The following is a 13,325-nucleotide window of genomic DNA, read 5'->3' as shown; positions in this document are numbered from 1 at the left end:
GTGCTGGAATTAAAGGTGTGCTCCTCCACATCTGGCAAAACAAATATTTTTTGAGTTCCAGATCTTTCCAGTGATAATACATATTAAATCTATATTACCATTTTCCTTTCTTTCTCCTTCTTTTAATGGTTTTTCAAGACAGAGTTTCTCTGTAGTTTTTGGAGCATGTCCTGGAACTCGCTCTGTAGACCATGGTGGTCTCAAATTCACAGAGATCCGCCTGCTTTTGCCTCCTGAGTACTGGGATTAAAGGTGTGTACCACCACTGCCCAGCTATTTGACATTATTTATTTAGTGTGCAGGTCAGAGGAAAATCAGGAGAAGCTGGTCCTCTTTTTCCACCATGTGAGCTCCAAGGATCAAGCTCAGGTTGGCAGGCGTGGCAGCAAGGCCTTTACCCACTGAGCCACCTCAATGAGCTACAGTGGTCTTAATTTAATTTCAACAAAACTGAGTTTTCTCTTTTTTGTTTTGACGTCCATGTTCTTCTATGAACCCACTCACACCGTTCTTACAGACATGTATACTGTAGGGTGCTGTCTTTTTTAGTCACGAATTTTCAAGTTGCTCTTATCTTTCCACCAAGGGGTGAACTGGGTAGAGCTATCACACAACTGAGCTTTAATTTGAAGTGAAACCCACAATGAACTATAGCAACAATCATTTTTCTTTCAAGATTTTTACAGGCCAATTCTGCCTACTGTTTTCATGAATGCCACAGAGAGCTGGGCTGGTATTGAGATGGGCTGTCCAACCTTCAGACCAAGTAAAGAGAACTTTGTACACACTGCAGTCATCTCCCTCTAAGAAATAGCTCAGATGCATCTACCATTTCTGAGGCTCAGAAAGGAACGGTACGTGATGACCCCGGTCTCTCAGGAAGACCTTGGGAAAGAGTTTAGTCTGTCCCTCTGGATTGCAGGAGGTCACAAAGGCCTCCCCATGCTCACCCAGTCCTGCCACCCCAGCAAGCACAGTGCAACAGCCAGTTCGTTTGGAAACCAGTTTCAGAAGCAGAGACAAAGGGAGTAAAAGAATCAACCAAGGCTGAGACAAGCCTGCCTTTCCACAGGTGGCCAGCCCAACCAGTGCCATTAAACGCCCGGCAGTTCTCAGCACAGAAAACACATGAGGCAGATACTCTAAAATCAAAGGTCTTGCTAAAGCAGCTACAGAACGAGTAAGCTGCCATCGTTCTAGCAGTCATTAAAAGCTCCCAACACATCTTGGCAAGTAATGGTGGGATCACAAAAGACTAAAAAGGAAAACGGAAGGAAGGTAAAACTATTATACAAGTCCAAAGGGGCAGGATTATTAAGACTTTTCAAAGCTTTATGGGGAGAGGGGAGTCACAAAACTCCAACAAAGGCCATGCAGAAAGTCCAAAGGTGAGAAGAATCACACCAGGACTACACTTTCTGTAAAGCAGCACACAAATTCAGTAGAATGAGAAAGAACTAGTCTACACATCCACAGCAGCTGAGCATGGTGGTGGACACCTGCGACTCCAGCAACTCAAGATGAGGCAGGAGAACCTCAAGTCTGGAGTAGCATGAGAGGGAGGGGGAGAGGGAGAAAAGTAAACCATCTAAGGTTAAGCTCAGTGGCAACACTGTCACTTCAAAAAGTCCCACAGAGCTGGACAGTGGTAGGGCATACCTCTGATCCCAGCACTTGGGAGGCAGAAGCAGGTGGATCTCTGTGAATTCGAGGCCAGCCTGGTCTACAGAGTGAGTTCCAGGACAGCCAGGGCTACACAGAGTAACTAACCTGTCTCAAAAAACAGAAAACCAACAAAACCAATGACAAAAAAGTCGCACAGGTTCCTGGAGCTCATTCTTTACTGGCCACTTAACCACGGGGTCAGGAGGAAAGGAAGATGCTAGGCAGTTCCTGCAGTCTTGGATGCAAGCCCAGGAGGCAAAGGCGAGAGAACAATTTAAAGTTAGCTCTGAACTACATAAGCAGGGCTGGGAGACAGGCCAGGGATTGAATGCTTACACTAAAGCATGAGTATCTGAGTTTAGTCCCAAAAAATTAAGAAAATTAGAAAACTGGACATGGTACTATAAATTTGTAATCCCAGCACTAGAGAAACAAATCAGGCAGATTCTCAGGACTTGCTGGCCCAGGCTAGTGAGAAACCCTGTCTCAAAAGACAATGTAGAGACAGCACCCGAGGAATGAGATGAAGCTCTGGCACCAGTAAAAGGGAAGAAGAAACCTAGGAAGATTAAACATATCAAATTCCTGGAAGAAAGCAGAGTAAACACAGATGGTTTACCCTTTGGCTTGGGAAAGGGTGAGTGCAACTTCCCAGGCAACACAAGAAGACAAAAACCAATGGGGACAGACAGAACCCATCAGAGCCTAACCTCAAACCTGTGTTTAAGGAAGGGCTAGAAGATGCTAAACTAAAGTGGGAGAGATCTTTACTGTATAGGCTGGGACTACATCACAACGATGGAGACCACAAAGGCTGAAGAGGAATAGTGACATAAAGGAGGCCTGCTCAAACTGCAGCTCGCTTTGTAAGGCCCGGGCTGCAATCTCCTCCTGAAGCATTAGGACTTGATTTAACCTCCTACAAAGAGAATTATGTACAATTATGCACCACACAAGCCAAGGTCACAAGCAACTCCTACTGTACTTTGGGTCAGCCAAACATGGGTTAGAAACAGAACTGACATGTACTGGTGGGTAGATATTTAAATTGCCTGGACCTCATATTCTTGAGGCTCTCAAAGGATTTTGCAAGATAACACACAGACAACACTGAACACAGGCTTGTTGGCACAGAACAAGAGAGTGACATTGGCTAACTGTTCCGGCTGCATTACCATACTCCCCTTTCTCTCTTTTCTGTACGCGCGCGTACACACAGACACACACCGACACCTCTGCTGCATTCAGCTTCCATCTCTTTTATTCTGTTTCTTTTTTGTTTTTGTTGTTCTTGTTTTTGAGACAGGGTCTCTACATAACCCTGGTTGCCCTGGAACTCACTATGCAGACAAGATTGGCCTCAGATTCACAGAGATCCACTTGCCTCTGCTTGCCCAGTGATGAGAATAAAGGCATGGGCCACCACACCCAGCCTATTCTGTTTCTTAAACACAAGTAGCCAACCTTATATTCTCTTCACTGATGTCAAAACCTTTGACAATTTTTTACACATTCCACATTCAGACCATCTCCGCAGGGAACTTCATTCTTCAACAACTGCACCAAACAGACTCATCCAACACACAGCCAGTGCTTTTCTCAAGCACTAAAGGAAAGAAGTGCCCTAGAGCAAAACCAGTCAGTCCACCTGTGCTGCAGCTGGATTTGAAATGTTCCTCAAAAGCCCACTAGGAGATGGTGCCACCCTTTCAATTAACATTTGGGCCACACCCTTGGAGGCGACGTTGGGACGAGGTAAACAGATCTTTATCACCACGTGCACCTGATCTAATGGACTGTGCCTCCTTTCAAGCTGGTTTTCTCAGGAATTTTGCCACAGCAACAAAGCACAAACTAACACAGCAGACCTACCTGTTCTGCATGTAGCTCTGCAAGATGGCAGAGAGCGACAGCAAAGGACTCAGTGTTGTTCTGCTGCACGCCCGCATTCACCGACTCCAGACTATTCATGCTCAGCAACATCTGGGCTTGCTGTAGTGCCATGGTGCTGGGTGAGGAGAGGGGACAAGTTTCCCTTTAGGCAGCAGACCCAGGCTGCCCCTGAGCCATACCCTACAGTTATCCTCAGTGGAGACACAAGAAAGTTAACTCTTGCGGCTCTGGATGTGTGGAAGCAATTTCTCCCCATGCCAGCTCTCCAGCCTTCAGGCCGAGGAGAACAGAAGTATCCTGGGTATGCAGTCCCCAAGGAGACGCAGAGTAGGTCAGCACACCTGGGAGCACTCAGCACCCAGATCCCCACCCCCACCTCCCCATCCACGATGTTCCCTGAGGTCACAGGATGTTAATTAGGTTTCACGGGTAAATTCAGACCCGATGCCATCCTGGCACCGGCTGCTCTGGCAATGCAGGCAGTGGCCAGTGTCGGCAGCTGTTTCAGAGCACACCGTGCCAAAAAATTATCTGAAATACAAAAACAAGACTGGTAAAGAGGCGCTTCCTTTCATTACTGAATTCCTAGAAACAACAGAATGTCTAGGGGATGCATGAGATTGAGACAGGGCTCCAGAGAAACTCTGGTTCAGAAGTTTACTTCCAAACTACAGGTGGCTACGTGGAAAACAGAGAGGCTGGAGATATCCCAGAGAAAACACCTCAACAGAGAAGCAATCTTGTCTACACAAGCAGTTATGGGGAAGGGATGCTGAACTTGCACAAGGAGGCCATGCAGCATGCGAACACGGGGAGGGGGAGGCTCAGCTCCAGGTCAGGTGATCTAGGTTTGAGCCCCAGCTGGTCACTGGTCAATTACACTCAGGATTTTGAGATCAAATGTGCAAACCAGATGAGAGATCACCCACCGGTTATACACAGAGCAGCCGGGAAGAGTAAACCGTGTATATGGGGAGGACTTTGCCAAGTTCGTGCAGACTACAAAATGTCTCCAGATGACGAAGCATTTTCTCTAATCCCCTCCTCGAACAACTTCCGAAGGGGACAACCTTGCACAGGCCCAGTCTGACAGCCCCTGCTTGTCTCTACAGGCTCCACACCTCCGCGGCTCTGGCAGTCTGCCTGGAGACCTACCTGCGGCCGTACAGCCTCCAGATGGCCGTTTTCTGTGCAATGCTGATATCGATAAGCTCCGACAGGCTGTGTTTCCAGTGCAGGAGGTCGGAGTCCTTTAGGGCGTCCATCAGTTTGTTGGCCGTCTTCCCAGCAAAAGCTCTCTGTTGAACAAGGGACTGTATTCCCAGGGAGGCGAGGTACTAAGGGGACAGATATACCCACGACCCAAGATAGAGATTACATGGCAGAATTTGTTTTGCTCTTCAGAAATGTGGTGGATTTCACATTTCAGCACATGCACAGTGACAGCTCTACTTAAAGGAAAGTTCCTATGGCCTGACCTGAACCCTGACCCATGAGAGACGTGTTCCTGAAACTCTAGGGCTGAAAGAGAAGCAGAGGGTACGTGGCAAAGAGCCAGGGCTTCGGCATTAGGTAACCTGGACTTAGACACTGCCTCTGCTACTTACTGTTGACTTAGGGCCAGTCACTTAGCTTCTTAGCTAAGCCTCAGCTTCCTCATCTGTAAAATGGGCATCAAACCTATCATAAAGAATTGTGGTAAGGATTACAATGAGATAATAGATCAAACAGTGCCAGGCACATTAGATAACAGGAGATCAAAAATAAAAAGGATGCCTGTCATGAGCAACAAGTTATCATCTTAACTTCTGGAATAATCTTCAAGGGCAAAGTTTAACTAAAAAAGGCTAAATCTGTAACAAGAGTATATTAAGTCGTCTCTAAAGAGCCACTTCAATTCTGTCCATGTATGTTTCCTTTCCCCAAAGAGATCACACAGGTAATGCACAGACGGAACAGGTGTACATCAAACTGCTCTCAATCTCATGGTCTATGGTCACAGACGGAACAGGTGTACATCAAACTGCTCTCAATCTCATGGTCTATGGTCACAGACGGAACAGGTGTACATCAAACTGCTCTCAATCTCATGGTCTATGGTCACAGACGGAACAGGTGTACATCAAACTGCTCTCAATCTCATGGTCTATGGTCACAGACGGAACAGGTGTACATCAAACTGCTCTCAATCTCATGGTCTATGGCCACGGATCCAGCAGATGCCCAGACAGAACAACGCTCCTCCATCGGCGGTCTAGACCCCAAAGTCATTCCTATTCTCTACACATAGACCCCGCCCTCTGCCTAGTCTGTGTCACTAAGGCTACAATGAAAACATCTTCCCAGCAGGCTTTGCTTATTGTTTAAAACAAGGACCAGCAAACGATCTGACAAGGGTCAGAGCAGATTCCAGTTTCCAGGCCACATTTGGTCTCTGCTTACTGTGGCTGTTCTCCTGACCCATCCATCTAAACATGTAAACCTTTCTTTGCTCGAAGTTCATGCACAGGCAGAGTACCAGATTTGAAACACAGGCTGTAGTTTGCCAGTCCCTGGCTTAAAATTAAGCCTTCCCAGAGCTGGGGATGTAGCTCAGTGGTAAAGCGCTTGCCTAGCCTAGCATGTGTGAGGTCATGGGTTGTATTCCCAGCACTAAGAAAGAAGAAAAGTCTTTCCTATAATTTTTCTAACTGTTGCTCAATAAACTAAAACTAAACAAAGATCTCTTATCAAATCAGTAAGTGGAGCTCTCACAGATGTTGTTAGGACAAAGGGAATAGAGAGAAACCTGCCCAAAAGAATTTAGTGGTGTGATTAATAATTAAAGTCATAGGAAGCAACCAAGAACGAAACCACACGTTGAAATACCCACGCTAAGTCTATGCTGGGCCACGACAAAGGTGGGCGGAAGAAGAGACTCCACACCATTTATTCTAACAATCTCACAGAAAGATGAGCCTTACCGGTAACCCAAAATGTACTGCTTTCTTCACAGAATGTTCCAGCAGAACATAGCTATCGGCTCTCTTCTGCCCCAGCACATAAAGCCAGCTCTGGCAAGAGATAACCATCAAAATGTGTCATAACAATGGCAATGGTGGATGTTCCAGTGAACATCAATGTGGACATAAGGCATTTAAAAGGGACAAAATGAACCCCCTAAAATACTGCCTCTTGTGAATTTGTCTGAGTGTTAATGAAACCTGTCAGGAACATTAAAACCTTTACCAAAGCCAGACTGAGATAAACAAGCCAGTGGCCCACTGTATCTCTCCAGCAAGTGGTAGGCATTTCAGAAAGAAGCACAAGGCTCCCATCTGGCATTTAACTGAGACGAGAGTCACAGGTGGTCGTTAAGTGTCTTAGGACTCTATATACTTGGTGATTATGCTTTAATACACCAATATTTCACCAAATTATTAGGCATAGTATCTTGTTTCACTAATGCCAATATCTATGCAAGACTTAACTCGTTTTTTCATGGTGAGTTTACAGATAAGAAGCACTCAAAGCAGAACGAATGCCATGAATTAAGAAAGGCAAATGACTATGGGGGCCCGTTGTGAATTCTGTGTCCACCTAAGTAGTTTCCCCTCACTGCTAAGGACCTTTGCTCCACTGTAAAACAACCTGATTCAAACTGGGCCTCCAGGAGGCCAACTCAACCCGTGAGCAAAATCCCAAGACCAGAGGACGGCCTCACCAAACAGTGCTGCAGACACACGTGATCGTTGGACTCCTGGGCAATCCTAATTGCCTCCTGCAGGGCGAGCTCTGCCTGTTGACTAATGACAGACTAAACATTAATATCCCATTAGCAATCACAAACATGCAAGCGTCAGTAGCAGGAAGTCATCTGCACGCAGTTGTCCGTGTGCAGGCTCTCCAGCAACTGTGGCTATTTATGGACTGTTTTCTCAGTGGCTGCCCCAGCCCCAGGAGCAGGAAGCATCCACTGTGGAGGCAGGGACAGGTCCTTCCTGAGAGAATGTCTAGTAAAGGGAATGGCTTTCCTTGCTGCTTCTAAAATGTTTGTGCCAGTTGTTCACTGCCAAGAGAACAGCAAGGAAAAGACCAATATTTTACCTAATGAAAAGTTCTTTTCTGCATTGTTTAAAAAAAAAAAACCCTCTAAAAAACATCACATTTTGCATTGCTCCATTAAATACTACTGCATGTTGCTTTCTTAATCTGTGTTAATTTTATTAACCACTACACAAACCTCCTAATGGCACAGGCCATGCCTTCCACTCTGAATTTCCCAACAGCAAATGACAGGATGAAAAACTCACTAATGTTGCCACTGGCACCTCAATGTGAGAACCAAAAATTCTTGGAAGCCACTTGTTTAAGGAAAAGGTACACAGTGAATTTTCTTCCAACACTAGCAACAGCTGCATGGGTGAGATTTAACTAAGTGATCCTGGGTTTTTTTCTTGACTGCCTGTCCAAATAGAGAAGCCAGACAGTTTTTTTTTAACCTGTTTTGCATTTCTTTCAAACTGCTTTCCATGCTGAGCAGAATGTAGATCATGAGCTACTTGAGAACAGGAAACACACACACAGAGTTCTCAGTTAATATCATTCCATTAAACAACAACAGATTGGTCATACAGTGCTAAGCTTAGGAAACACGAGCTTGAAAGAACTATACAGCAGGACTAGCAACTGCCAACACAGAAACTTCAAGAAAGTCAAGCAAACATTTTCAGTAAAAGAACCTGACAGTGCCAGGCCTGTGACCAGGCTAGGCTACATGAGACTGTTTCAAAAAGTCTAAAATCTAGCAAGAGGCAAGCGGGTTCCACACCTGGGGTGTACGGGGTTGCCAACTTAGTTTTCTAAGACAGAAGCAATGGCCTCCTACACTGCTCAGTGAATGCTGGAGTTTCCAGGACCCAATGCTGATCTCTGTCACCTACTATTTCTCCTAATATACAGATGCATATCGCGCAGACAAACCATAAGTCGTGGACCCTTCTCACTGATGCAACCATTTCCTCCGAACACAGGCACTGGCCACTTGGCTGCCCTAAATCTGTTCCACTCTCAGGTCAGCAGGCTGTAAGCAGGACTAACCTGTGACCTTGGCACACACCTGGAGTAAGAATGTTCCTTCTTCCAGCAAGGGCAACTCCATCACCACAGTTCCCATCCTGGTCTAGTGCTAGCCAAAACACTACTGTTACATTCTATACCGCCATCTCCCTCTGCACGGGAAACTTCACATTAGTGTTTCCTATTTTCACTTCTCTATTCCTGACACACACATGGTGCCTAGTATGAAGTGTATGATAAAGAAATATCCAACATTATGGGGCTAGGGATATAACTGTCAGCAAAGTGTGCGCCTAATTCAGGGTTCAGTCTCTACCACCACATAAGCAGGTGTGCTGCTCTACATCCGAAATCCCAGCATTAGGAGAGGCAGGAGGATTAAAGTTCAATGTCACTCTTAGCTATGTAGCAGGTTGGAGGGCAGCTGAAAAACATGAAACCCTATTAAAAAAAGAGAAAGGTCTTTGGGGCTGGAGCTGTTGCTCAGTGGTAAACAGTTACAGGGTTGGGTCCCATATCCAGCACCCCAAGAGGAGTTTAAAAAAAAAAAAAAATCAACCACTTGTTCCAGGACAGACTCCAAAACCACAGAGAAACCCTGTCTCGAAAAACCAAAAAATAAATAAATAAATAAATAAAATCAACCAATCACACAAACAAAAAACACGCTCAATGCAGAGGTTATTAAAGCAGAAAAAGGAGTTAATTACCATAAGATATTATGGAGTCTCACATAACCACTGTCCTTGAGGACATCCCGCTCTAGACCTGCGCACCACAATGTTTCTGAGAGTGTTCAGAGTGTGCTCTTCTCAAACTGTCTGGTAATTCGCACCCACCAGCTTCCACTGTTTTAGCAGCCACACGTGCATAAAGCCCTTCTTACATGACCTTTTCTAACAGGAAAATGCCACACACTTGCCCTGACTACAAGTTCTCATGTATTTTCCACAAAACAAAATAAACAATAAAGCCAGGTATATACCATAACAAAATCAACCAGTTTTACCTCATGGCTGCCTGAACTCATGCAAAGCACACAGAACTCCAGCAAGCTATGCAGGCGTCTACTAGCAGACAACTTTCCTTTAGCTTTTTAAGTACTGAAAATAGCTTCTGCAGCACTGTCATTACATCCAAAAATCCTTTTGGGAACCTTTGGCCTAATAACCCAGTTTCCTCATCCCTAAATGGCTGTGTTGTTCTTCGAAGTAAAAAGACAAACTAGGCCTAGGCATTAAAACATGCAACACTAGAAAGTGACACCAGGGGGCATACTACGAAGGAAAATTTTCATTAACTTGTTCACTCTGGAAGATAGAAACAAATCTAGAAAAATCTCAAATTAGTTTCTTTCTACATTTTAAAAATAAAATTGCTTGTTTTGTTACAGGGTCTTCTATGTAGTCCAGGCTGTCCTTGATCTTGCAGCTGTCTTCTTACCTCAAACTCCTGAATGCTGGGATTACAGGCATGTGCCACCATGCCTCAAGAGTGGTTTTGTTCATTTTTGAGATAGGGTCTCACTACATAGCTCTAGCTTGGCGTGGAACTCACTATGTAGACCAGGCTAGTCTCAAACTCAGAAATGTAAGTGCCTCTGCTCCGGAGTGCATCACCACCAACCCTGGCAAAAGGTGGATTGTTTTTTAAAACACTTTTCGGTTAACACTGAGGAGCTCGTCTTCCACGTCCGCATGGACAGAAGTCTATGAACTTACTAGTGACCAAAGCGGCAGTGCAGGGCAGCCAGGTTCAGAGCGGCGTATCTCAGGCTCCGGCCATAGCCCTCTTCCCCATTACTTTTGCCCTCGGCTCCAGTGAGAATCAGGCGGTCAAAATAATGAAGAAGGCTGTGTGTTGAACTGAAAACATCTTGAACACGGAGGTTGTTTAAGTAGCTGAGGTAATGCTAAAAGAAGAAAGAATTAACAGTTGCATGGAAGCCAGAGTTCACTTTAACCTTCATAGGAAAAACGAGGGATTCAAGATACTAGGGTTGCAACAGCCCACAGATGACAAACAGCAGTGGCCTTTCATCGCAACCCAACAACAAATTCTGGAAAAAACTCACTGCTTCAGCAAAGTCAGGATTAAATTTTAACAAGTTGTTCAATTCTTTCTGCAGGGCAGCTGGGGTGAGGGCTTTAGTCTCATCATTCTTCAACAAAGCAGCCTGAAAATCAAAATGACAACAGATTAGAAAGAGAAGAACGGCACACTGGAAATCACAGAGTAAGTTCGCTCCATCAGTCTCAGCACATCCTCTTTCTAAACGCACTGACCGCCCCAGCACACACACCACTATTCCCTCTCGTGGACACAAGCCTCTGGGCCAGCACTCCTCACCCACATGCTCCTTCCAGGCCCAGCAAACCAACCACTTTCTATCACCTAGGCTAGGCAAGAGCTCGATAGCTGCACATGCTCCCATGAGTCCTCCGCACTCCCCCTTCCTGTGGCAGCTGCCAGACTATGTGTAAATGTCCCTTGAGCCCTCCCAAGGCCGTGAACTCTTTCCAGACAGATTGTGTGTTTATCCTTCTCTCTAGGACATGTAAAGCACCTTACAGTATCCGCTGTACTGCCCTACACCTAGCTATTTCACATGGGTAGACTCGGCAACTACATAGAGCATGCTACTGCGGCATGGGTGCCCCAAAAGAGCCCACATTGGCCCCCAATTTGGCAGTACTGAGAAGTGCTGGGGACCTTTAAGAGGTAGAGTCTTAAACACACACGCATCCCAAAACAATCAAAACCAACTAACAGATCATAATAACCACTCAAATCATGAAGGGCCCTACGGGAATTTGAGAGTTCTTTTAAAAATCACTGGAAAATCATTAAAGGGATTCTCAAAGAGTTATGTAAGGATTCCTAAAACAAAACAAAACATCAACAACAACAAAAACAGCACCTAGTGGTAGGAATTAGGCCAGTAGGGTTATGGCCTCAAAGGTACCCCTAGGACGCACATCCCTCAGTCTCACTGGGGCACAGCTAGAGATGGGTCCATTTGTTTTGACAAGCATTTCCCACTAAAGTGTGTGACTCTCAGAAGCCAAACCAAGCCAAGCAGTGGTGGAGCACGCCTTTAATCCCAGCACTTGGGAGGGAGAAGTAGGGAGATCTCTGTGAGTTCGAGGCCAGCTTGGTCTACATAGTGAGTTCCAAGACAAGCACCAAAAACCAAAGCTACAGAGAAACCCTGCAGTGGTTTCTCTACAACAAAACAAAACAACTCACACACACAACAGGGCCAATCAATCTTGGACTTAAATATATCTTGATCTATGAGCCAAAACAAACCCCTCTTTAGCTGACAGTAGTCTATGCTGCATATTTCTTTGGAGTAGCACAAAACAAAACAAAACAAACAAAACAAAAAACAGCTACAAGTTAATTTTTTTAAAGACAATTTTGCTATGTACCCATCTCTGGCCAGACTAATAAGTAGACCATACTGGTCTCAACTCAAGAGATCTACCTCATTTGCCTGTCAAGTGCTGGGATTAAAGGAGAGCATCAATGCACTATTAAATGTTTTTTTTGTTTGTTTGTTTTTTTTTTGTTTTTTTTCAAGACAGGGTTTCTCTGTGGTTTTGGAGCCTGTCCTGGAACTAGCTCTTGTAGACCAGGCTGGTCTCGAACTCACAGAGATCCGCCTGCCTCTGCCTCCCGAGTGCTGGGATTAAAGGCGTGCGCCACCACCGCCCGGCACTATTAAATGTTTTATACTTAACTATTTATATTAAATAATAAAGCCCTATTAAATGTTTATACTTAACGGGTTATACAGGCAGTACATTCAAATTTTATATAGGCGACTTTTTCTCTAAATAGTAGTTATTTTGGTTCTTTTTTGGTAACATGCTGTGTAGTCCATGCTGACCTCTAACTAGCGATCCTTCTGTGACCATAGGAAAGCAACAATAATTTCCAATTAAACCCCCTTTTCTTGAGATGGTCTCTGTGTCCCTGACTGACTTAACTATGTAGATCAGGCTGGCCTCAAACTCATGGACATTCCATTTTTAATTCTTTTTAATTATTACAAAAACTGCCATAAAATATGAAATGGCTACAAAAGAAATAAGAAGCTAGTAATACTATCAGCTAGAAGATTATGAATACTTTAGCATACTTTTTTTCTTTTCTTTTTTTTTGGTTTTTCGAGACAGGGTTTCTCTGTGGCTTTGGAGCCTGTCCTGGAACTAGCTCTTGTAGACCAGGCTGGTCTCGAACTCACAGAGATCCGCCTGTCTCTGCCTCCCAAGTGCTGGGATTAAAGGCGTGCGCCACCACCGCCCGGCCATACTTTTTTTTTCTTGAATGGATTTGGCCTTAATCTTCCAATCCTCCTGCCTCATTAACCGCCTCAGTAACAGCTGGGATTACTGGAGGATCACCATACCTGGTTATAGTAAGGTACTTTACCCTCCTATTTTTTCTCTCCACATATGTGTATGAAGTTGGTATATTGGCCTAACCATGCAATCTTAGCACTTGGGTGGCAGTTACAGAAGGATCAAGAGTTTCTGGGACACATACTGAGGTAAGAAAATCATGGCAGTTCATGCCTGTAATCACAGTATTCAAGATGCAGGAGAATCCTTGCCAGTTTGAGGCCAGTCAGACCTACACAGTGAGACCCTATCTCAGAGGGAAAAATTAATAAAAGGGCAGGGACAGGAGGAATGTTGCTC

The 13,325-nt window shown here is 44.9% G+C and overlaps 1 protein-coding gene across 2 annotated transcripts in view; it reads right to left on the bottom strand.

Annotated features, from left to right (window-relative positions):
* The window catches only part of Anapc5 (anaphase promoting complex subunit 5), a 32,047-nt gene that overhangs the window by 7,603 nt on the left and 11,119 nt on the right, over positions 1–13,325 (bottom strand). Inside the window, exons 6-11 of one of the 2 annotated variants that reach the window (XM_041648208.1) lie at positions 10,691–10,792; positions 10,338–10,528; positions 7,262–7,343; positions 6,522–6,611; positions 4,714–4,895; positions 3,538–3,673 (exon numbers count right to left, since the gene is read on the bottom strand). In XM_041648208.1, coding sequence (XP_041504142.1) covers positions 3,538–3,673; positions 4,714–4,895; positions 6,522–6,611; positions 7,262–7,343; positions 10,338–10,528; positions 10,691–10,792 — 783 coding nt within the window. The remainder of the gene's footprint in view (positions 1–3,537; positions 3,674–4,713; positions 4,896–6,521; positions 6,612–7,261; positions 7,344–10,337; positions 10,529–10,690; positions 10,793–13,325) is intronic. The other variant, XM_041648209.1, reaches the window with a different exon arrangement.

This window comes from Microtus oregoni, unplaced genomic scaffold, assembly GCF_018167655.1.
Source record: "Microtus oregoni isolate MIOR12 unplaced genomic scaffold, Mior012 000003F_ref0000135, whole genome shotgun sequence".
In the NCBI taxonomy this organism is placed as follows: Eukaryota; Metazoa; Chordata; class Mammalia; order Rodentia; family Cricetidae; genus Microtus; species Microtus oregoni.
The sequence above is the reverse complement of the archived record's forward strand: the minus strand, read 5'-3'. Positions and strand labels throughout refer to the sequence as shown.